Here is a 26,120-nt window from a genome sequence, read left to right as displayed (position 1 = left end):
AGACTTAGGGTTGCAACCCGTTCTAACGGTTCCGTATTTCACTGAAAGAATAAACGTTTTGTTTTCGAAATTATAGTTTCCGAATTTGACCATATTAACGACCTAAGGCTCGTCATATTTCTGTGTGTTTATTATATTATATTTAAGTCTATGATTTGATATTTGATAGAGCAGTCTGACTGAGCGGTGGTAGGTAGCAACAGGCTTGTAAGCATTCATTCCAACTGCACTTTCCTCCGTTTGCCAGCAGCTTTTCACAATGCTTGAAGCACAGCGCTGTTTATGACTTCAAGCCTATCAACTCCCGAGATTAGGCTGGCAATACTATAGTGCCTATAAGAACATCCAATAGTCAAAGGTATAGGAAATACAAATGGTACAGAGAGAAATAGTCCTATAATAACTACAACCTAAAACTTCTTAACTGGGAATATTGAAGACTCATGTTAAAAGGAACCACCAGCTTTCATATGTTCTCATGTTCTGAGCAAGGAACTTAAACATTAGCTTTTTTACATGGCACATATTGCACTTTTACTTTCTTCTCCAACACTGTGTTTTTGCATTATTTAATTTTTGCATTGTTTCATGATTTATTTGAAAACTAAATTGATTTCATTCATGTATTATATTAAGTCAAAATAAAAGTGCTCATTGTTCATTCTGTAATATATATAAAAATTGTCCGATTAATCGGTATCGGCTTGTTTTTGGTCCTCCAATAAATCGGTATCGGTGTTGAAAAATCATAAATCGGTCGACCTCTAGTAGGAGCTCAGAAAGACATTTAGGAGCACAATGAACAATATTTGAGGTATTAATGATAAGCATTGCCAGCAATTACACAATACCGTTTTTTCCCCCTAGGGGCACTGATGTGCCCAAATAAAAATTCCAGGTAGCAGAGTTGAATATTTAGGAGCAAATGTGGACAAAATGGTAGCCCTGTATAGCCCTGAATTGCTGTTTTAATATGCCAATATACAGTACCTCCTAGCTAGCAGATTGTAACAGGCTAATATAATGCTCCATTAGCCATTACAAGATAGTTAGGGGAGAGTGGGTTAAGTTGAGCCATTTTTTACATTCGGCATCACTCAGTCAAGGGAAATATAGCATTCTTTCTAACGGAGATATCCACATATATTTCAGGATGTTATGTTTCCCTGGAAATAAATTAGAATTCATGTAAAAAGTAAAGTTTTGAAAACATAGCTTGTTTTGGCACAATTTAACACGGGTATAAGGTCATTTGAGCTGCTGGACAGGGTAAATTATGCCGCCTACACGTTTCTGTACTGAATTAAATATTACCACAACCTTTTTAAAACCATAGCTCGGTTTCCATCCCAATTGGCAACAGATTTTCATGCAAATATTCTTACATCTGCATCAAAACAATATGCACATTTTCCCACCAGAGATGTGTGTCCATCAAATTGACTTGTTGCGGATAAAAAGCAGTGCGTGACTAAGTAGTGCACAGAAAAATAACTTTTGCAGTTAAATTCCCATGTACCAATAAAATATACTATTTAAAATGGGTTTCCATCGCATTTTCAACTGTGCTGATGGTTTTGTCCCCCACAAAAATTGCACTTTCACCACCCTGTGAAGTTCATCATCATGTATTACATCTGAAGCCTAACAAATTGGATGGTTTCCCAAGTCAGTGAGAGAACCACAAAACAAGTCATTGCGTGACTACAAGTTTACTGGTAGTTTGATGGTTATTATATCTATATTTGCGCATGATGACATTTCTCACATAATTATCAGACACAAAAACATGCCACCATGTCTAGCGTATTTAGTTGTCACTTTTGAAGACACAAGCTCAAGAACACAGTACAAATATGAGAAAAAATATGAAAATATGTCTGAATTATTTTAGATTACTGGCTATAAATCCAACTCTAAACGTGCTACAGCGATGAAACCACTCTCTCCTTCTGCATTACAATGTTTTTTTACTTAGCATTTATTTAACTAGGCAAGTCAGTTAAGAACAAATGGTTATTTACCTTGACGGCCTACCAAGGCAAAAGGCCTGCTGCGGGGCCGGGATTAAAAATAAATAAAATATAAATATAGGACAAAAAAAACACACATTACGACGACAAGAGAGACAACTCAACACTACATAAAGAGACCTAAGACAACAACACAGCATGGTAGCAACACAACATGGTAGCAGCACAAAACATGTCACAAGGACAGAAGGAAGAGACAACAATACATCATGCAAGCAACCACAGCGGTCATTAAGAGTGTCCATGTCTGATTCTTTGAATTAAGAGATTGAGATAAAACTGTCCAGTTTGAGTGTTTGTTGCAGCTCGTTCCAGTCACTAGCTGCAGCGAAGTAAAAAGAGGAGCGACCCAGGGATGTGTGTGCTTTGGGGATCTTTAACAGAATGTGACTGGCAGAACGGGTGTTTTATGTGGAGGATGAGGGCTGCAGAAGATACAGTTGATGTCAGAAGTTTATATACACCTTAGCCAAATACATTTAAACTAAATTTTTCATAATTCCTGACATTAAATCCTAGTAAAAATTCCTTATCTTAGGTCAGTCAGGATCCCCACTTTATTTTAGGAATGGAAAATGTCAGAATAATAGTAGAGAGAATTATTTATTTCAACTTTAATTTCTTTCATCACATTCCCAGTGGGCCAGAAGTTTACATACACTCAATTATTATTTGGTAGCATTGCCTTTAAATTGTTTAACTTGGGTCAAATGTTTTGGGTAGCCTTCCACAAGCTTCACACAATAAGTTGGGTGAATTTTGGCCCATTCCTAATGAGAGCTGGTAACTGAGTCAGGTTTATAGGCCTCCTTGCTCGCACACGCTTTTTCAGTTCTGACCACAAATTTTCTATGGGATTGAGGTCAAGGCTTTGTGATGGCCACTCCAATACCTTGACTTTGTTGTCCTTAAGCCATTTTCCACAACTTTGGAAGTATACTTGGGGTCATTGTCCATTTGGAAGACCCATTTGCGACCAAGCTTTTATTTTCCTGACTGATGCCTTGAGATGTTGCTTCAATATACCCACATAATTTTCCTGCCTCATGATGCCAGTCATCTCTAGGAGACAGAACACGTCTCCTTCCTGAGAGGTATGACGGCTGCGTGGTACCATGGTGTTTATACTTGCATATTATTTTTTTGTACAAATGAACATGGTACCTTCAGGCGTTTGGAAATTGCTCCCAAGGATGAACCAGACTTGGAGGTCTACAATTTGTTTGAGTTCTTGGCTGACTTCTTTTGATTTTCCCATGATGTCAAACAGAGGCACTGATGTAAATAAGGTATTTCTGTTTGTTATTTGTAATAAATTTGCTACACAAAAAAACACATGGGGTATTGTGTGTCGATTACTGAGGATATCTTTTCTTCATATAATACATTTTAGAATATGGCTATAAAGTCACAAAATGTGAAAAAGGTCAAGGGGTCTTAATACTTTCCGAAAGCATGTGTGGGTTGTCAGTGGCTGTGACATTTATGGAGTTGATGGACAGTCTGAAGAGCAAATGAAATGGTAGGAGGGACATCCCAGCATCAGGTGGTGTCAGACTTCACACAAACAGAATAAACATAATCCTGTATGTATGTATATAAATATATATATATAGTACCAGTCAAAGGTTTGAACACACCTACTCATTCAAGGGTGTTATCAAGGCAAAGGGTGGCTACTTTGACTGGTACAGCTTTGCACAGTGTTGTCATTTCCTCAAATCAGCTTCACCTGGAATGCTTTTCCAACAGTCTTGAAGGAGTTCCCACATATGCTGAGCACCTGCTGGATGCTTTCCCTTCACTCTCAATTTGGTTGAGGTCGGGAGATTGTGGATGCCAGGTCATCTGATGCAGCACTCCATCACTCTCCTTCTTGGTAAAATAGCCCTTACCCAGCCTGTAGGTGTGTTGGGTCATTGTCCTGTGGAAAAAACAAATTGCAGTCCCACTAAGTCTCTTCTTATTATTGGTGTCCTTTAGTAGTGGTTTCTTTGCAGCAATTTGACCACGAAGGCCTGATTCACGCAGTCTCCTCTGAACAGTTGACGTTGAGATGTGTCTGTTCCTTGAATTCTGTGAAGCATTTATTTGGGCTGCAATTTCTGAGGCTGGTAACTTTAATGAACTCATCCTCCACAGCAGAGGTAACTCTGGGTCTTCCTTTCCTGTGGTGGTCCTCATGAACAGTTTCATAATAGCGCTTTATGGTTTTTGGACTGCACTTGAAGATACTTTCAAAGTTCTTGAAATGTTCCATATTGACTGACCTTCATGTATTCAAGGAATGATGGACTGTCGTTTCTCTTTGCTTATTTGAGCTGTTCTTGCCATAATATGAACTTGGTCTTTTACCAAATAGGGCTTTCTTCTGTATACCCCCTACCTTGTCACAACACAACTGATTGGCTCAAACGCATTACGAAGGAACGAAATTCCACAAATGAACAAGGCACACGTGTTAATTGAAATGCATTCCAGGTGACTTCCTCATGAAGCGGGTTGAGAGAATGCCAAGAGTGTGCAAAGCTGTCTCAAGGCAAAGGGTGGCTATTTGCAGATTCTCAAATATAAAATATATTTTGATTTGTTCAACACTTTTTTGGTTACTACATGATTCTATGTGTTATTTCAGTTGATGTCTTCACTATTGTTCTACAATGTAGAAAACAGTAAAAATAAAGGGAAACCCCGGGAATGAGTAGATGTGTCCAAACTTTTGACTGGTAGTGTGTGCGCACACACACACACACACACACACACACACACACATACATACATATAGTATGTCTTTATAGGGGACTCTTATTTTGGAGGGGAAAGAATCTGCCCTCGTGCTGCCAGCATCGCTAATATCATAGACAGAAGGGGTTCTAATATCCTGCTGAGGCTAACTAGCTACCATGCTTGCTAATCACAAACACCCAGGTTGCTTCGAATCTTACCTTTTAGGAGTAATAAGCAATACAGCGTCCCCTCGTCCAAGCTGGGTTACCCTGTGCTTCCTTTTTTACTTTCCAACGTTCAGTTTGACTGTTTTGACACCACAACCATCTTGTAATTTTCAGGCATAATAAACTAGCTAAGAACATCTGACGATTTGAGTGGCTTGTCAAATCTCCGCCTACTATTACAGTGAAGGCGTGGCATGGTAAAAAGTTTGCAAAAAATTGTCAACAGCTGCACGGTGCACGCAGCCGCAGTACGCGCTTACCTTACGGGTCAAAGTTTCACCGCCTCATCGATCGTTGTTCAAGGCTGGAAGTGTGTTGTTCAACACTGGCCTGCCTTACCATGTAATCTAGTTAATTGATATGCCTACATTACATTGCATAACAAATAAAAAAAATGACCACGAAACGTATATAATCAGCTGGTTTAATCAGTAGGCTACTGCCAAGAAACGTACATCAACACAGTCAAGATATATAACTGAAACATTTAGACAAAACAAAAATACATCGGCCCATGTCCCAACAGCCACAGACGTTTACAAAGAAAGCATTATTACAAGAAAGTATAAAAGTGGTCAGTGCTTCACAGTGTTGACAAAAGTGACCAACTTGACACCACCCCCACGTTTCGTGAATAATAAATAAATAAAGCCATTTATTAAAAATGATACTCTTATTGAAACAAAGATAGCCTAAACAACAGCCAGGTGAATTCAGGAAAGGCAAATTTGGTATGACTGTTATTTTAATTTCACACGTGGCATTGGAAGTGAACTAAAGCAAAACAAATTTAAAAAAACAAACGGCAGCATAGGAGACCGAATATTCCTCAACCTTCTCGAAACCAGGTCAGTGTATAGTAGATTAGAAAGATCCTCCAATAAAATCCGAATGAACTAACTTTTAAGAATGCTAGCACAAACTGGAAAGCACGCAGTGTAAACAGTAAAGGGTAGAAAGGCCACTCACAAACCTCAGCTGAAGTGAAGAAAGATGCACAGAAAGGCATTGTAAAAAAATAATACAATTGGTTATTCATTGTGTATTTATTTATTCCTTGTCACTATTTCTATTATTATATATATATATTTTTTAAATCTAATCTTTTACTCTGCATTGTTGGAAAAGGACCTGTAAGTAAGCATTTCACTGTTAGTCTACACCGGTTGTCTATGAAGCCTGACAATTAAAATTTGATATCATCAACACATCCCAATGTCTAGATTCTTGGAATAAGAGGCATTTACATTATACAATCTACTGAATAATGATAATTAATGCCAGGGAGAGGACTTGAGAAATATTCCAAATATGATCCAGAAGTGCTATAGCATTCAGAGCCATGTTTACTGACACGTATGTATTATGAGCAGTCGTGTGGTCCTGTCCACTGATGGTTGCAGACGGTGGGATCAGACAAATGTGTGGCGTCTTTCATGCTTTTCCAAAACTCTGCATTTTACCATAGACATGACTGTTCAAAACAAATGCTTCCAAGTTTAATAAAGGGACAAATGTGACAAGTATACAGAACCTCCCTCACACACACACACACACAAATAAAGCAGAGGATTCTTCTTTGTTTTAGGTTGGGAAATGAGAGGGATCTCATCAAGCTTTTTCATTTCCACTGTGCTTCTGATTAGGTGCAGGCCAGTGACATTGTGCTCATGAACCCGTCTCATTTTCCAAGCTCTCTTTCCAGAGACCTAGAGGGTCAGAGTCGGACACTTTTTATGGTGTATCTCAAATAGTCCAAAGTGGCGTAATCTTCTTTCCTCCATCAAAACCAATTTAAAATAACTGGATTTGTGAACGCTTGGCTGGTATCAATGGTAGAGCTCTACCATAGTGCTTTCACCGGGCCTATACTTTCAGACTAGTGAGGATGAAGGGAAGGAGACAAGGAATGGGAGCCATGTAGGACTATTGGGATGCACCCTAACACATCCCTGTCAAATTATCCCATGAGGATAAAATATTTCTATCCACGCTGTGAATCCCCATCCCTTTTGCCTTCTCCCCCTTGCGTTTCCCTGGCAACTTCCCGGTGTAGCACTCCACACTCTCCACTCCACACTCACATTCCTATCAAAAGTGCAAAAGAAGGAGAGTGAGAAGACTCTCTGGTTTTAAATCTCTGCATTAGTGTTAAAAAAAAAAGTTATTTTATTTGACGACATAAAATCTTTTTTTTTTCCCAAAGGACTTATACAAATCTTCCGTTAAGTTCTTTCTAGACACAAAAATAACAATGATATTTTCACATAGGTATATGGGCCGTTTATGACTTGGCACTTTGGACATATGGAGCAGTTTGGATTTATCTGCTGGTTTGGGGTAGCCTGTAAACCACACAATGTTGCACAAACAATTGCGAGCATAGTGTTCAGTCTAGTTTAACCAGGCTAGATTTGGGTGGCCATGCAGTGCAATTTTCAACTAGTTGGTAAAGGTAGCATCCCTTTCCTGTCATCAGGCATTACGCCTTGGCTACAAATACACTCAGACCACGTGAACATCTAGAAAAATCACATAAATACACAATTTATGGAAGGAGTATGCACATGTTAGAAAAACAAGATGAAGATTACATTGGAAAACACAAATCTGCTGCATTGTTACTCATGATCACAAAAGAAAGCTCCCAAAACTGGTTCATTGGCTGCCATTTTGGTTGTACTACGGTACTAATCCAAGTCTTACCATCTAATAAATGCTGTATGGTCAAAAATATGTTAAATGGCTGCCTGCACTGTATGAATGTTCCATACCCAGGGGCGGACTGCCAGATGGGCTGGTCCATTTTAAGCCCAGTGGGCCTGTGTAACTTTTTTGTTGTTGCACAAAATGACAATTATCTGGCTAACAAGGGGGACTTCAAGGAAGGAAATGGGCCGGTGTAGGGACCTCGAGGAGTGTTAGAAATGCCATGGCCGATTTCTCGTCCCAGTACGCCCTTGTCCATACCTCTGCAGAAACAGGGCGCTGTCGAACCTTAGCCTACACGCGTTCTGGTTATGCTCATGGGCGGTCCTCTGCACCATAATAAACACCCCCCTCATAGAAGAGTTGGTTGAACCCACCAGATGTATCTCTTACCCCAGTGGTTCCCACATTACAGTAATGATGGAACCTCTTGGGTTGTGGCTTATGTCTGGGATATGGCTTGGAATAGGATTTTGTTTATTAAGGGGGTCACAAAACAATTGAGCATACGAGTTATTCTTCATAATTGGAGCATAAGAATTAAGCATTAAGCAAGTAAGCATTTCGTTGGATGGTGTATACCATGTGTATCCTGTACATATGATTAATAAAAACTTGAAACATAAATGTTAATTTTTTCCATTATTCCCAAATAATATTACATACAGTAGGTTTCCCAAACGTCAACCACATATTGCCCAACCTTTAGTGTCACTGAAAGGTAATTCAGACACATCCAAGTCAGCTTCATTTGGACTACAGTGTAGCTCTGTAGCTTTAGAAACATAATTTACTTTACAGTTAAGGTTCAGTTGTTGTGATATTAATCATCACATCCTATATCTGATTACTCATACAGTATGGTCACAATACAGTTGGTTGCATTTCATTTAGAGGCTATGGATTCAAAAACTAATAGAGGGACATTTTTATTGAAGTAACTTTTCAGAAAGTAAATCTAACATAGTCGTAGATTTCAAACCACTTTAACAGTACTGAACTTGTAATGGATGCTACAGAGGCAGGCAAGACATCTGAACCGAGGAGGAAACCTACAGTTTGTAATCAATTACAGTAGAAAATTAAACCCATGTCAAAAAAGCCCTTAAAAACAATTAATCTAAATCAACAGTCACCGTGAATACAACTTATTTTGTAATGCACCCACATTTCTATAGGAGGAGTATCATTCCAAAAAAGCAGCAGATATGAAAAAAAATAAAACAAAAGTGACAGTAATCAAACAATGCTTAGAAGATCCTAAGGCGGCCTGCTTGGAGTTGGCATCAGTCAAAAGTTATATTTCTTTCATATATTTCTCTCACTTTTCTACCACGCCTCTTTTTCTAGTAGAGGTTACATCCTTTTCGGACAGTGACAAAAACCCTCTAGATACATGTCTGACTAGCCTGTATAGCGCCCTCTACATGGCGGAGGTCCTACTACAACTGCTTCATTTCCCAACACCACAAGATCTCCCCTCAACACAACCATTCTCACCCTGCAGAATATGCACCTAGCCTGGCCGCTAACCTGCTAGCAGTACATAGAGGGTTTAAGGCAACTTCAGAGTCTTCGGCATTCTGTCGATTAGCATTGCACCGTTAGCATCATCGCTAATGTCATTATTTTCGCTCATTAGATCCTAGCCATTTGGTGGCCCTCAGATACCACTCTCTCTATCCATTCCTTCTCATTTCTCCAAAACATGATTTGCGGTCTTTCCTCGCTACTGGCAGGGTTGACGGGTTGTTGTTGGTTGTTGTTGTTGTTATTTGTGTTTGTTATTGTCGGTTATGCCGGTGTTCTTGTCAATTTTTTTGGTTCTTTGTGTTCTCAAAGAATTGCCGCACTTTGTCTCAGTGTTCGAGCAGTTCTGTTCTCTCTGTGCCGGTTGTTTGAGCGCTGAGGTGTGGGGGGGAGGGGCATCCTCCTAGGTCTCATGTGGCTTTGTGTTTCTGGTTGCAGTTGTTGTCTGTAATGGAGTGGCTGTTGTGGTCTTCAGTCAACCCCCCCTGTAGGCTGTTCTGCTGCTGTTGCTCCTCCTTGATGCGGAGGTGCCGGGGCTTCACTGGAAGGGCTAACACAAGCACCAGGCAGGCTATGTGTATGCAGTAGTACCATGACCTGGAAAGAGAGGATCAATCAATCAGTGAATCAATGAAGATGTCATCCGCTCCGTATAGCACTGTTCACAAATGCATGTGTCACATAACCACCATCTAGGCCTAAGCCCCTGAAAGAACAGGCCAAGGAGAGTTTTCTATGTAGCGCAAAGATTCCAGAGGAGTTCACAAAAAGTCCCTGTGAATACAAATGACTTGTAATCATTATGGGTGAACTAGTCCTGACAAGTTATTCTAGCTAATCCTGATGGGAAAGAAAATCCTGCCTGCTATGTACCAACAGTCAGTGTATTTGTGACTGTGGGATTATTAAAGTCCATACCGGTCAGCAGCACAGTGGACCATTAAACCCTAAAACAGAAGACCATGTCCTCAAGCCACCTCATGGCTTCGGACTAGGTCTCACTCCCTCCCTCCATTCAAGCAGCCAGCCAGCCACTAAAACTCTCCTGTTTAATAACTGGGTTTTATATGCCTCTCAACCTGGCAGATTTAACAACCTTCCGCAAAATGACACCGTAGATGTGCTTCTATTTCACTGAAGTGCCCTGATCACATATAGCCCCTGTTTATCTCCCCCCGTCAATCGTCACAGTCTTCTAGTCGTTAAGCTGTCTCGTTAACTGTTTGACGCTGACGGAGGCCACAAAGAAAGTGGAACCGAGGTTATTCTCTGTGCCGTGTCCCTGTCTGTGCCATGTCCCTGTCTGTGCCTTACTCATTTGCCTGCATTGTTAAACTGGCATTTGGAAAGAGAAAAAAAATCACTAAGAATGACAGGGGTTTTGAACTTAGTGGTGCTTCCCACATTTCCTAGGACGCAGCCATGAACATTTGTAGTCTACACAAGTATCAATAAAGTTACGCTGTTTTGACTATACATGGTTACATATAACATAACTTCTTACATATGTATTACATTTCAAAAGAGCTGGTAGAGCATGTGGAATATCAGTAATGCCACTCACCTGTAGAACTTGAGTGACGGCCCAACAGCCAATAGAACGAATGGCACTACCGTGTAGCAGATGGCGATCTGAGTCCCCGCCCACGTGATGACATCGTAGATGCTCCTGTGTGTCGTTGAACCCAGGAAGTAGGGTCTGATGTTGTGTCTTAGCTGGAAGTGAGCCACAGGAAGAAATTGTGAATAACTCAAAGTCAATGCAACATAATGTTTTAAGATACAGAAAGTAACAGTAAGGATTGCATAAATCAGAGAAGACGGAATGAGGGTTAGAGAAGATGGGCCCATTAGTGAAGGCACAGTTACATCTCCAGGAACAAGTCAACACAAATCAGCTTTCAGACTTAAATGGCCTCTTGTAGCCATTATAAACGAACTCCTAACAAGAAGTTGACTGACCCAGTTCTTTATACTACATGAACAGAAGCAATCAACTTGGACAGCCATCATTACTGCATAGCTCACCCATGACCAGTGTTTAGAATGCATTTTAGTATCAATATAAATCTAGAGTTTTATCTTTCTGAAATTAATTTTCAGGATATCGTGGCTGCTACCGTTCACACCAAGGTTTGCACTCACTTCACTACCGCCTTGTTGTTTGTAAAAAAAAAAAAATGAACTGGTTTAACACACACACACACACGAAAACTCCCATAGGAGCCTGTGCTGACACCAATCCAATGCTTTCGTTAATCCACGAGGGAAAGTGAGCAAGTGCAAAGTGTATACTTCCAGATAGGGAATCGTAACATCTAGTTGTTTATCATGACAGCTTATGACTGTGTTATTCCTAGATGTGATGGAGAATGCAGCTGAGTGTCGAGGAGATGTGGAGTTTATCTAGGGACACCATCTGTCTCCCACGGGCCTTTGTCTCTCCTACGCTCGCAATGATGATCCACTGTCCATTACCCTGTCCCTATCATACTGCTACACACACCCTGTCCCTATCATACTGCTACACACACCCTGTCCCTATCATACTGCTACACACACCCTGTCCATTACCCTGTCGCTATCATACTGCTACACACACCCTGTCCATCACCCTGTCCCTATCATACTGCTACACACACCCTGTCCCTATCATACTGCTACACACACCCTGTCCATTACCCTGTCGCTATCATACTGCTACACACACCCTGTCCATCACCCTGTCTCTATCATACTGCTACTCACACCCTGTCCATCACCCTGTCTCTATCATACTGCTACACACACCCTGTCCCTATCATACTGCTACACACCCTGTCCATCACCCTGTTTCTATCATACTGCTACACACACCCTGTCCATATCATACTGCTACACACAACCTGTCCATTACCCTGTCTCTATCATACTGCTACACACAACCTGTCCATTACCCTGTCTCTATCATACTGCTACACACACCCTGTCCCTATCATACTGCTACACACACCCTGTCCATCACCCTGTTTCTATCATACTGCTACACACACCCTGTCCCTATCATACTGCTACACACACCCTGTCATCACCCTGTCTCTATCATACTGCTACACACACCCTGTCCATCATACTGCTACACACACCCTGTCCATTACCCTGTCTCTATCATACTGCTACTCACACCCTGTCCATCACCCTGTCTCTATCATACTGCTACTCACACCCTGTCCATATCATACTGCTATACACACCCTGTCCATCACCCTGTTTCTATCATACTGCTACACACACCCTGTCCATATCATACTGCTACATACACCCTGTCCATCACCCTGTTTATATCATACTGCTACACACACCCTGTCTCTATCATACTGCTACACACAACCTTGCTCACTATTGCCCATGTGTAAACAGACTGTGTGTGTGTGGGTGGGGGCTCACTCATCCACCCGTGCTAAGGGGTATGTGCTTTAAATCCTAGCGGCCAGTACCCAATCCTCCTTTAAATAAAAAATCAGAACAGGGTCACAGCTAAGTTTCCCAGTGTTCTTCACTTAAATATCGTCCCAGTCCACCACTTCACTTCTACTATATCAGAGGTCTACTCCAGGTCTAGTGGTGACTGACACATGCATTGACAAATGAGATGGGGCAACACCAGCTAAAGACATCAATGATGTGATTTTGTAACCTTGCCTGAAACTTGAGGACTTGTGTTAGCTGCCAGTTAACACCTAGGCTTTAGCTCAGAGGGCTAATGCATATTTTGAGTTGGTTTGATTCCTGGTCGGTAACACCAGCTGTGTTGACTGTGTACTCACTGCCCGTGCTGCCATGGTCATACTGATGCCGGTGAGGAAGGTGAGGTAGTACCCGGGGTACACTCCATGCCACATGGCCGACAGTAGGAAGGTGGCCGCCGTGGGGTTGATGGGACAGCGCTCATAGCACACCCTGTAGAGAACAGACATGGTACAGGTAAAGTATTAGCATACCAGCTAATGCTAATCACAATACTGGCATCTCAGCTTGAGTGCACATGACACAGATTAAGCATTAGCACACTAGTTTATGCAAACTATAGCATTAGCATCCCAATTTGTGTAGAAATGTGTTCTGTGCAGAGATAATGGCAGCGCTAGCAGACCAGGGCAGATTTGTTGTATACTATCAGCATGACTACTGATATATAGGCCTACTATCTGTGATAGTACAATCTACAATATACTATCATGTAGATTGTACTATCTACATGACTACTGTAGTAAGATAAACCAGATTACTCTGTACTATGACGCATTTTACCTTTTGAGCCATAGTGCTGTCTGGATATTCCAGTTGTCGAGGAACATCTTGAAACTGGTGGCAAACTGAAAAGAGAGATGGTGCTGTTCTAGTAGTGAATGTAGCCAAACGAGGGAACACTAACCTACGCTACTAGTGAAAATGTGAATATTTTTATTTTTTTTAAAGGCAGAGCCTAACCTCAATGTCCAGTATTCTCAAGTTTGATATCAAGTCCCATCTTGGGGTGCCATCTTTGTTGTAGCCGTTGAAGCCAAAGCCTGCAGCGTTGTTGATGGCATCAGCTGTTCAATTGGAAAACACAACTAAGGTTACCAGGCAGAATGTCAGTGGCCAAGACAGAATAACAACATCCCTTACCGTCAAGAAGACCATTCTGTTAGATGATAGTAGGCGTACTACTGAATGCACAGAGGATCTGGGATACAGTGAGTTCTCCACCTTGACACTAGAGGGCAGTGTAACACCACAAGTAGCCCAACTTTTATGTGAGTTTAGAAAGGCCACTATCAGAGCCAATATCACCCTGATTTGTTATAAGGTGTGGCCAGCAACCACATTATTCTCCCCCAGCAGCCTTCAAATTCAAAATACTTTATATATGCATTTTTTTGTTTTTTTACTTCAGATTTAGTCATGAATAATACTAAAGTGCACTCACACAGGGTCCAAATAAAGTAGTACTTGGGCCGGGTGGCCAACATGGAGAGGTACAGGTAGAGGACCTGGAGGATGAAGGGGGTAGAGGCCATGAACTTGTCGTCGATGGAGCGCTCCACCGGACAGAGCTTAGACACGGACAGGAAGATGGCCAGGGAGATGGCACAGGTACAAAGTTTGGAGATAATGTCATTCTGTGGGGGGAAAACAGATATGAGATGATTATAAGACCTTATTAGGAGGTCATACATGCTTATGAGTCTTACGAAGCATTATAACCAAAAAATGCATTACAACTGCAGGCTAGGGTTATCAAAAGGTAATTGCCTAAGTCCATTTGTAGTTTAGCAAATGTTTTCAATATGTGAAGATGTGAACTCCTGAAGTCGATAGAACAAAAAAAAGTGGTCTAAGGCACTGCATCTCAGTGCTAGAGGCGTCACTACAGACCCTGGTTCGATTCCAGGCTTTATCACAACCGGCCGTGATTGGGAGTCCCATAGGGAAGCGCACAAGTCGCCCAGCGTCGTACGGATTAAGCCGTCATTGTAAATAAGAATGTGTTCTTAAATGACTTGCCTAGTTAAATAAAGGTCAACTAATGTCTGAAATATTAGCTTTGTGTTTTGAAGAGACAAAGATAAAACATGGGTGCAGCTCTGTTCAAGAGTAAGTCTACAAGTCCCTTTAGGCTGACAGAACACTCCATATTTGACACAGCTTTTATTGTGTCCGTTCCCTTCACGGAATACCTTCGCCATAACAGTAGCACACAGGAACAACTCAACACTCAAACTCCGGAATGGGATATCAATTATACAGCACACATACATAGTGCCTTCGGAAAGTATTCAGACCGCTTTACTTTTTCCATATTTTGTTATGTTACAGCCTTATTCTAGAAAAATGTTTTTTAATTATAAAAATCCTCAGCAATCTACACACAATACCCCATAATGACAAAGGAAAAACGTTTTCTAGACATTTTCGCAAATGTAGATTTTTCTTTACAGAAATACCTTATTTACATAAGTATTCAGACCATTTGCTATGAGACTCGAAATTGAGCTCAGGTGCATCCTGTTTCCATTGTTCATCCTTGAGCTGTTTCTACAACTTGGAGTCCACCTGTGGTAAATTCAGTTGACTGGACATGATTTGGAAAGGCACACACACCTGTCTATATAAGGTCCCACAGTTGACAGTGCATGTCAGAACAAAAACCAAGCCATGAGGTCAAAGAAATTGTCCAGAGAGTTCAGAGACTGGATTGTGTCGAGACACAGATCTGGGGAAGGGTACCAAAAAATGTCTGCAGCATTGAAGGTCCCCAAGAACACAGTGGCCTAATTCTTAAATGGAAGAAGTTTGGAACCACCAAGACTCTTCCTAGAGCTGGCCGTCTGGCCAAACTGAGCAATTGGTGGAGAAGGGCCTTTAGTTCCTCTGTGGAGATGATTGTGCTTCTGGAAGGTTCTCCCATCTCTGCAGCACTCCACCAATCAGTTCTTTATGGTAGAGTGGCCTGACGGAAGCCACTCCTCAGTAAAAGGCACATGACAGCTTGCTTGGAGTTTTCCAAAAGGCACCCAAATGACTAAGAGCATGATACACAAGATTCTCTGGTGAAAACCAAGCTTGAACTCAATGGCCTGAAACCCAAGTGGGAAAGTTGGAGAGAAAGTTGAACAGCGCAAAGGACAGAGAGAGCCTTGATGAAAATGTACTCCAGAGCACTCAGGACATCAGATTGGGGTGAAGGTTTACCTTCCAACAGGACAACGACCCTAAGCATACTGCCAATACAACGTAAGAGTGGCTTTGGGACAAGTCTCAGAATGTCGTTAAGTAGCCCAGCCAGAGCCCGGACATGAGCCCAATTGAACATCTCTGGAGAGACCTGAAATAGCTGTGCAGAAACACTCCCCATCCAACCTGAAAGAGCTTGAGAGGATCTGCAGAGAAGAATAGGAGAAACTCCCCAAATACAGGTGTGCCAAGCTTGTATAGGCATACCCAAGAAGACTGAATACTCATGCAAATGTGATATTTCATTTTTTGCAAAAAAAATTAAAAACCCATTTTCGTTTTGTCATTATGGGGAATTGTGTGTAGATTGATGGGTGAAAACAATTGAATCCATTTTATAAGGCTGTAACAAAATGTTGAAAAAGTCAAAGTGTCTGAATACAGTACATGCACACAGTACATACACATAGCCATGACCCCACCACGCCCACCCCTTAAGTACCAAGAAAAATTGCTGACACCATTTAAACCAGTGAACTTTATAGCCAATTATCTCCGAATCATCTTTTTGAGGATAGAACTCTGTAGTCCCATGCTCTCCACTCATTTTCACACGCACTCTGTTGGTAATGGTTATAAATTCTATCATAAAAGTAGCAAATACCCCAAATCATGGTCCTTCTTTGTTCTAGTTTCATGAGGAATCAGCCAATAATTCTATTCTAGGTTACTCCTGACCAGTCTAACAATGAGACAGGCAGTGTGGTACCTTGGGAGAGGGCTCTGTGTGCTTGTACTTCCCGTTCTCTTTTCCATTGGTCTCCAGGTGGCGAGGCTGGTAGGCCGTGCCCTCGATGAAGGCCATGTAGTCGTTGTAGGAGCAGGTGGGCCCGGCCAGGATGCCCATGAAGTTACAGTTGTAGCTCAGGTACTCCAGCAGACTGGGCATCCTCCTGGGGGAAGAGGACAAGACCAGAAAGAGATGTGAGACAGATGCTGCTGTTAGCAACTAGAGGATCAAGCCGAGGAGCGTCTCCATTGAGTCATGCTAAAAAACATGGACATACTGCATCCCGTTCTCTGAACACAAAGGAGATGTAACTAAAAACTCTAACATACCTTACATATAACTTGACCCTCGTCTCATTCCTATTCATGTGCCTGTTAGCACAGTAAGTAGGGCTACATTACCCCTACACAGCCTTGACCCTAGATTAGGAACACGTAGCCCATGAGTCAGCACTTTTGTTGTAGCATGCTAGCATTGCCACACTAATTCTACTAGTAATTTTGGGCTTCCCGAGTGGCACTGCATCGCAGCGCTAGAGGCATCACTACGGACCAGGGTTTGATCCCGGGCTGTATCACAACTGGCCGTGATCAGGAGTCCCAGAGAGCGGCGCACGATTGGCCCAGTGTCATCCGGGTTAGGGGAGGGTTTGGCCAGGGGGGGCTTTACAATAATTTGTTCTTAACTGACTTGCCTAGTTAAGTAAAAGGTTAAATAAAAATCCTGAAATGGCCACCCAAGTAGAGCAACAAGAGTAGAGACCTGAGCTGTATTCCAAAACACATACTAACTGTACTACTTGTGACGTAATTTGAGTATGTAGTATGCTTATTGGTCATATTATGGATCTAGTCAGTATGCCAAAAAATTCCTGGATGTCATACTACTAGTAATTTGTTATGATAACAAGCTAACAAGAAGTTGCATAGCAACAGCATCAACTTCCAGTAGACAAGTGAAGCGCTAGGCACACTCAACTGATAGGATACCATTCGTTTACAGTATGCCATTCGTTTACAGTATACCAAAATTAACTAATAGTACCTAGTATATACTCATATACTCTTCAGAGGACAAATTGTTGTGAATTCAGGCAGATGCAAAAAAAGTTAACGAAAATGTCTGGAATGGAGGCTTGTGAGGAGCCGATTTGTAAAGAGGCTTTGTTACACTGGCAGCATTTACATCTGTGTGGCACTTTGGAGGGAGGGAGTGCAGTTTTTCCCTGCCAAGTACAATCTGTTGAGTATGGTGGTGGAGGTACTGCAAGGTCAGGAGAACACACTGATTGCTAATGTCTCGCTGCCCTGGAGTTTCTCTCAAAGTGAGCAGCTAAGTCACAATGAGCAGCTAATGTCATATGTCTTTCCTTTGGCCAAGGGGTTGGCTAGGTTAAATTGTAGTTGAGCTGTTATAGGTATATCAGCAGATTACAATATAACATATTTGTAACTGTGGCAATTCAACAACAAACAAAAAAATCTCAAAGTTAAATTAAATTCCTTTCACAAGGAAGGTTGGCGCTCCACTCCTTGGTCACTGCCAGCTTCTTCCTGACTACCCTGGTCACATGACACTTGATATACGTGCGGTTGCCATGCAACCGCTGGGAACCCTTTGGAGCAGGATACAAACTCCTTCACAGCCACTTTCACAGACTGTGAGAGGAGCGCTGGTGTGGTTAAGTCATAATAAATCGCTCTAATTGTTGTTGATACCAGGAACATTCTGTTCTCGGTAATTTAATGGGATGAAAATGGAATAAGATTCCTTCAGAGGCAATCATTTCCATCCTCTCGTCCTCTTTAGAAGCAATTGTCCAGTTGGGGCCTACATTTTACAGGGTTCCTACACGATCTGTCTTTGTGTTCATATCATTATCAAATCGCAGTAGAACAAAATATATACATGTTTGACACAATGGGAAAGAGAGGGAAAGAAAGACAGGGAAGGAGATTGAGAGAGGACCAAGAAAAGAGAGGAACAAGAAATTAACAACAGAAACTATACACGTGACATGAGTACTAGCTAGCGGCTACCATGGAGGCTTTCCCAGTGACCACGTCCCACAGTAATACCTTTAGTATGGCAGTAGAACTGTCTCTAGTCCAGCTGGGAGAATAAAAACATACCTGGGTCACATACCTTACAGCTAGGCATCTCTGACTGGGGGTCAGCTGCTCCTCCTTCCTCGCCAAACCTATGGGAACACAGAGTCTGGTCACATGACTATATCCAAGACATCCCCACCCCCCTAATTACATTCAACTCCTAATACATTATGCAATAACCTGGGACTGTCATGAATGCACACAGATATACAGAGTAAGTAAAACGTGTGTTCATTTAAATTCTAAGAAAAATGTGCCGAACAAAAAACACCATCCTAATATTGAGTTGACGCCATCTACCTCAGTCAGAGCTGCTTGCAGTAGTGAGAGGCAGAGGAAGAGACGGGCGTAAAACTCTGTTTACCAGACTGTCATTCAGCTGACAACCAGATTCAACTCCTTATCAACCTCCAATGCACCGAACACACAGCCACAGTAAATCATGCCGACCACACAGCTGCACACACGCATCCATTAAGGCCTGTACGAGCACACACTAGGACACTGTCACACAGGCCTACACCACAGTTGACAACTAGGTCTAGTCTCAGCAGCTATCCTCTTCCATGTCAGCCGGCTCTAGAAGTGAGAGCCGACAGTTCAGTCAACATGTCATTGCATAATGAGGTTACATCATAACAGGCTATGCTTCCAGTACGTTGTGCACTTCATGAAACACAGAAAAGCAGACAAACTCTTCCTTTTCATATGAATGCTGCAGACCGGAACAAACATACTATTCAACAGCAATAACTGACACTTTCCCAGTGGCCCCAAGGGCTGTGTGGCCTAATGGCCAGTCAAAACAGAGGTTAAAGGCCATTCCTGTGGTGATAGGCAGGGTCAGGGGTCGTGGGTGACCGACCCAGTGATAATGAAGCCTGGAGTCAGCGGAGGACAGGGAGAAGGAGGGGCTTATTACATAATCTCATTACCATGCTAATTAAACACTGTTTTCCATCTGTGGGGCAGCATGGGACTTCCAGCAAACATTAAAGGGATATATTTCTCTCCAAAATATAACAGGCGTTTCAGACCTCAAAAGAGGTCAAATGTGGAGATGACTTCACACAACATATGTTGAGTAGATCTGGCCAATCCCAAATGTGGAGATGACTTCACACAACATATGTTGAGTAGATCTGGCCAATCCCAAATGTGGAGATGACTTCACACAACATATGTTGAGTAGATCTGGCCAATCCCAAATGTGGAGATGACTTCACACAACATATGTTGAGTAGATCTGGCCAATCCCAAATGAATGGGAAAATGGGCACTGTCTAATTTCATCATTTTAAATGTTACTCATCTTTCCATTTTACTTGGGTGTACACTTTTTTCCAGTGATTACACTTTGGTCACGTAATACATGACATGTTTCCCTCTACAGAAGAACATGTAGCTCTTAATGTGACATCCCAACTAATCCCTTAATTAGTTACCGTGGCCTTTTGACTGCTTCTGGACATCTAACACTGGCGGTCTACTTTACAAAACTTCAAAAGGACAACAGCTATGTAATCCCCCCCCCCCACACACACACGTTGTACTGCACTGCGGAGGGAGCTTACAAGTAAGCATTTTGCTGTACCTGCTATAAACTGTGTATGTGATGAATAAACAGGGATTTGATTTGACACACAGTATCTGACATTATGGATGATTTGTTGTAGGGAAAAGGAAAAGGCTGACAGAGGAACTTGGAAGAGGGAGGGACAGAACCTTTCTGTGACATACACGTGTTTACAATGCCACCCATGCCCCCTCAACTGACTCCACTGTCAGACTTCCTCACCATACAAGCACTGGAGCACCAATTACTGTATTATGCATTCTGTCCACAGAGGTATTTATTGAGACCACTAGTTGAAATGGTATGTGTTGCTTGTTTTTCAATTCAAAAGGAATAAAACCAGATGAACAGGATATAAAGGGGGACTATATATTGTCTGCAAGGTGCCAAACACATCAATCAAATGTATTTATGAAGCCCTTTACATCAGCAGATGTCAAAGTGCTTATACAGAAACCCCACCTTAAACACATATGGAAACTTGCCTACGAAAAAGGCCTAGCAGCTGAAACCAATAATACAATTTGATGTTCATATCCCCTCTGTCGTGTTTCTGTTAAAAAGGGGACCGTAGATCTCTCTCACTATGCATAGAACGTGGTAGTTCCTGACTTCCCATGCTAGTTGTAGCTTTAGCTGGCTGGAAAAGAGGAAATTGAGAGCAGTTCATAAAAACACTGTGTTATTGTCTCCCTCTGTGTTGCTGTTTTCACCTCCCAGGGAACTGTCATGACAGCCTTAACAATGACATGTTCCATCACCATGATGACAGAGTTCCTTAGCTATAGAGAGACAAACACACACGTCTCACCGTCATGTATCTCAAATGCAAGGCTGGTGATCTTCTGAGTGATGACCATCATTGGCCTATAGGAGAGAACACAGGAGAAGAGAGGAGAGTAACCAATCACATCATCCCTGACTGCTTCTGCTCACCTGCACTGTAGCCAACTCATTACATAATATATTAACATCCCATCTCCATCAGGGATATATTATTCATTACAAACTGGGTGGTTCGAGCCCTGAAAGCTGATTGGCTGACAGCAGTGTTATATCAGTATACCACAGGTTTGACAAAACATTTTTATTGCTCTAATTACGTTGGTAAACAGTTTATAACAGCATTGAAGTACCACTGGGGTTTGTGGTATATGACCAATATACAACAGCTAAGGGATGTATCCAGGCACTCCACGTTGTGCATAAGAACAGTCCTTAGCCGTGGTATCGACCATATACCACAACCCCCCAGGCCTTATTGCTTAATTGACCATCATTCAGTGAAAGCACTGAGAGCACAACCGTAGCTAACACACATAACCATATGTGACCTTCCTCCTGCTGCTATCAGCAACATCTGTTAAGTCGGTTTCTATATGCACTGAAGACTGTGGGTTCAACTGTGGGTTGAAATCTTAAAGACTATCCTTATTAAAATGGGAGTATTCATTAGCTGTAGGTTGCACAGAAAATCAGTTGTTCAAAATGATACAACACCCCAGGTTAAAGTAGGTAGCAGGTTAAAGTAGGTAGCAGGTTAAAGTAGGTAGCAGGTTGGTAGCAGGTTAAAGTTGGTAGCAGGTTAAAGTAGGTAGCAGGTTGGTAGCAGATTAAAGTTGGTAGCAGGTTACTATATTGCATGGAATAGATTGTGCCCTGACCATCTAACCCAGGGAGAAAATACAAAAGAGCCTATTAGGTATGACTTGATGATAATCAAAGAGGCAAAGAGGGAGGTCTGCACTTGTGATGCTGTGGCTCTCCTACTGGGGTTGCTTAGCAACTGGCCACCCCCTGCCCTAGCACACGTGTTTGGTAGTCTGGTTCACCAGCAACCCTGGAGGAAGAGGAAGTCTTGATCAATGCACCCCAATGTACATTACAGTTAAGTGCATTGTAGTTGCTGGACTTATTTACTCCACAGCTGGTTAATGTGGTACGAACAATATTTGGATAGTAAAAGTGCAGGGGCATTCGACTCCAATTCCCGAGGACTGCCATGTCAGCTGGAATTCTCCGCTATCTTCTCCCTGATACATGCAAATTAATGTCATTGACAGTCAACACAACACCCAGACGTTACCCGGTGAAGTCTGCAGAGTACATGCCATAGTCGAACACGTAAACCCGGGTGACCTGGCAGAAACTGAGGTAGCCCAGAGCCACAATGAAGCACAACCTGTAGAGAGAGGAGAGACAAGGTCAGTCACTTTCCAATGTCTATACTAGCATATATTCCCAATATATTATTTCATACTAGGTAGTGTGACGACCCTCCCACTCTGTCTGACGAATTCTCTCTATTTGCTCTTGTTTTCCTTAATAGGATGTTGGTGGGCGGAGGATCATCAGCAAAATGGGACACACCTGGCCCCGGGTGTCCCAGGATAAATTCACCTCTTCCCCATTCATTGAGGAGACTCTCTCCATGCAGACACAGATTTCGGTTGGTTTATTATTTTTTATTTCACCTTTATTTAACCAGGTAGGCTAGTTGAGAACAAGTTCTCATTTACAACTGCGACCTGGCCAAGATAAAGCATAGCAGTGTGAACAGACACAGAGTTACACATGGAGTAAACAAGTCAATAACACAGTGGAAACAAGAAAAAAAAATAGTCTATATACATTGTGTGCAAAAGGCATGAGGTAGGCGAATAATGACAATTTAGCAGATTAACACCGGAGTGATAAATGATCAGATGGTCATGTGCAGGTAGAGATACTGGTGCGCAAAAGAGCAGAAAAGTAAATAAATAAAAACAGTATGGGGATGAGGTAGGTGAAAATGGCTGGGCTATTTCCCAATGGACTATGAACAGCTGCAGCGATCGGTTAGCTGCTCAGATAGCAGATGTTTAAAGTTGGTGAGGGAAATAAGTCTCCAACTTCAGCGATTTCTGCAATTCGTTCCAGTCACAGGCAGCAGAGAACTGGAACGAAAGGAGGCCAAATGAGGTGTTGGCTTTAGGGATGATCAGTGAGATACACCTGCTGGAGCGCGTGCTACGGGTGGGTGTTGCCATCGTGACCAGTGAACTGAGATATCGCGGAGCTTTACCTAGCATGGACTTGTAGATGACCTGGAGCCAGTGGGTCTGGCGACGAATATGTAGCGAGGGCTAGCCGACTCAAGCATACAGGTCGCAGTGGTGGGTGGTATAAGGTGCTTTAGTAACAAAATGGATGGCACTGTGATAAACTGCATCCAGTTTGCTGAGTAGAGTATTGGAAGCTATTTTGTAGATGACTTCGCTGAAGTCGAGGATCGGTGGGATAGTCAGTTTTACTAGGGTAAGCTTGGCAGCGTGAGTGAAGTAGGCTTTGTTGCGGAATAGAAAGCCAACTCTAGATTTGATTTTAGATAGGAGATGTTTGATATGAGTCTGGAAGGAGAGTTTACAGTCTAGCCAGACACCTAGGTACTTATAGATACACAGGTACACATATTCTAGGTCGGACCCATCCAGGGTGGTGATGCTAGTCGGGCGTGCGGGTGCAGGCAGCGAACGGTTGAAAAGCATGCATTTGGTTTTACTAGCGTTTAAGAGCAGTTGGAGGCCACGGAAGGAGTGTTGTATGGCATTGAAGCTCGTTTGGAGGTTAGATAGCACAGTGTCCAAGGAAGGGCCAGAAGTATACAGAATGGTGTCGTCTGCGTAGAGGTGGATGAGCGAATCGCCCGCAGCAAGAGCTTGTGGAATTTGTGCTTGTTTGCGTTGGCACCTTTCAACACCCCTCATCACATTTATGCACGTCACCACTCACTTACACTATTGATTACACACACACACACAACGTTAAATAAATATATTTTGTTATTCCTTATCTCCACGTTGTCTCCTTTTTTGTTATGCACTTTGAGCCGGTTTGTGACAGTAGTACGTTCGTGCAGATTTACATCAGAACAGAGTCCGGTAGTCACTGGTCATTTTTTAAATTATCCACACTAGCCATCTATCACGTTGAACACATCCATTGGGACACACACACAAAAAAGTACGTGAACCCTTTGGAATTACCTGGATTTCTGCATAAATTAGTCATCAGATCAAATTTGATCTTCATCTAAGTCACAACAATAGACAAACACAGTGTGCTTAAACTAATAACACACAAATTGTATTTTTGTCTATATTGAATACATCATTTAAACATTCTGTGCAGGTCTGATCCGCAACTACAGAAAACGTTTGGTTGAGGTTATTGCTGCCAAAGGCGGGTCAACCAGTTATTAAATCCAAGGGCTCTCATACTTTTCCACCTTGCACTGTAAATGTTTACATATTGTGTTCAATAGACATGGAAGCATATAAGTGTGTGTGTTAGTTTAAGACAACTGTCTATTGTTGTGACCAAGATGAAGATGACCAATTGATGCGGAAATCGAGGTATTGCCAAAGGGGTCGCATACCTTTTCTTGCCACTGTATGTGGAGTGAGTGAGTACTGAGAGCTGGTACAAAGCAAACGCTGATTCAGCTAGCTGCAGCATCCATCTTGTTCTCCTCAACGGAAGGGATCTTGGACATCATAAAGACCCAGCTAGCTGTAGCATCCATCTTGTTCTCCTCAACGGAAGGGATCTTGGACATCATAAAGACTCAGCTAGCTGCAGCATCCATCTTGTTCTCCTCAACGGAAGGGATCTTGGACATCATAAAGACTCAGCTAGCTGCAGCATCCATCTTGTTCTCCTCAACGGAAGGGATCTTGGACATCCTAAAGACTCAGCTAGCTGTAGCATCCATCTTGTTCTCCTCAACGGAAGGGATCATGGACATCAGAAAGGCAGTCAGGCAAATCAACTAGTCTTTGTTGGAGATGAGGAAGAACGCTGGTGGTTTGTTTGCATCTTAGATTCAGTAAGATGGTCATTCATGGTGCTATGGAATAGGATCAAGCCTAAGTGTCTATATGAATTGAATGCATTTCATGATGAAGGGCAATGGTGGCCAAAACATCAAGCTTTTTAACTTTGCTTAAATATTACAATGAGTTTTTAAATGTTGAGCGAGCATTGCGCCTTTTGCTTCTCCCTTATGAAAACCAGACTGCCATTGTACTTGAGATAAGCACTAAAATCAGGACTAGTTTAAAATCAACCAGCTACGCCAAGTCAAATGCAGTGCTTCCATGCCAAGTATGTAATGTAGATATTAGAGGAACTTTTTATTCATTTATCACAATGTTTCAGATCAACCAAATGGAAACAACGAGCTGAGAAATAGAAACAAATGCCAGTGTTAATCCCACAGGACATTAAACAGCTACGTGTGTGTGCGCCTACCCCAAAGGTTAGCATTATATTGAGATTCCAAGCAAGGCTCATGGTTATTGGTGTTATAAGAGGGGGAGTGGCAAGAACAGGCAGTGGGCACAATGGGCATCTCAGCGCTGTGTGCCCTCACTTGGCAGGGCCGCCTGGTGAGAGGGTGGCAGGGCCGCCTGGTGAGAGGGTGGCAGGCAGCCTGTTGAGAGGGTGGCAGGGCAGCCTGGTCTGAACAGTGGACACTAATGTATTTCCTTGCATGGGAGAGTGAGAAGTTGAGGATACTACCATTGTCCTCACAGAAGTCTGAATCCTCCGAGCTCCCTTAATATCAAAAGGCAGTCAGTCGGAAACACCCCCAGAAGACATTAAAGGCATTCTACCGTCACTCCCTAAATAAGCCCTCAAAGACAGGCAGACATGACTAACACCTGAAACTGATAT

General features: G+C 42.3%; 2 protein-coding genes across 2 annotated transcripts in view; both read right to left on the bottom strand.

Annotated features, from left to right (window-relative positions):
• Positions 1-5,150, bottom strand: part of LOC135507514 (kinase D-interacting substrate of 220 kDa B-like) — a 114,317-nt gene extending 109,167 nt beyond the window's left edge. Inside the window, exon 1 of the mRNA XM_064927024.1 lies at positions 4,979-5,150. The gene's annotated coding sequence lies outside the window, so the exon portion shown is untranslated. The remainder of the gene's footprint in view (positions 1-4,978) is intronic.
• Positions 5,151-5,397: 247 nt separating this feature from the next.
• Positions 5,398-26,120, bottom strand: part of LOC135508406 (lysophospholipid acyltransferase 2-like) — a 78,634-nt gene continuing 57,911 nt past the window's right edge. Inside the window, exons 4-13 of the mRNA XM_064928567.1 lie at positions 22,489-22,584; positions 21,214-21,269; positions 18,861-18,915; positions 16,695-16,878; positions 14,178-14,370; positions 13,697-13,800; positions 13,517-13,581; positions 13,033-13,165; positions 10,791-10,942; positions 5,398-9,823 (exon numbers count right to left, since the gene is read on the bottom strand). Of these exons, the coding sequence (XP_064784639.1) occupies positions 9,637-9,823; positions 10,791-10,942; positions 13,033-13,165; positions 13,517-13,581; positions 13,697-13,800; positions 14,178-14,370; positions 16,695-16,878; positions 18,861-18,915; positions 21,214-21,269; positions 22,489-22,584 (1,225 nt within the window). The 3' untranslated portion in view covers positions 5,398-9,636. The remainder of the gene's footprint in view (positions 9,824-10,790; positions 10,943-13,032; positions 13,166-13,516; positions 13,582-13,696; positions 13,801-14,177; positions 14,371-16,694; positions 16,879-18,860; positions 18,916-21,213; positions 21,270-22,488; positions 22,585-26,120) is intronic.

Source organism: Oncorhynchus masou, chromosome 21 (assembly GCF_036934945.1).
Source record: "Oncorhynchus masou masou isolate Uvic2021 chromosome 21, UVic_Omas_1.1, whole genome shotgun sequence".
In the NCBI taxonomy this organism is placed as follows: domain Eukaryota; kingdom Metazoa; phylum Chordata; class Actinopteri; order Salmoniformes; family Salmonidae; genus Oncorhynchus; species Oncorhynchus masou.
The sequence above is the reverse complement of the archived record's forward strand: the minus strand, read 5'-3'. Positions and strand labels throughout refer to the sequence as shown.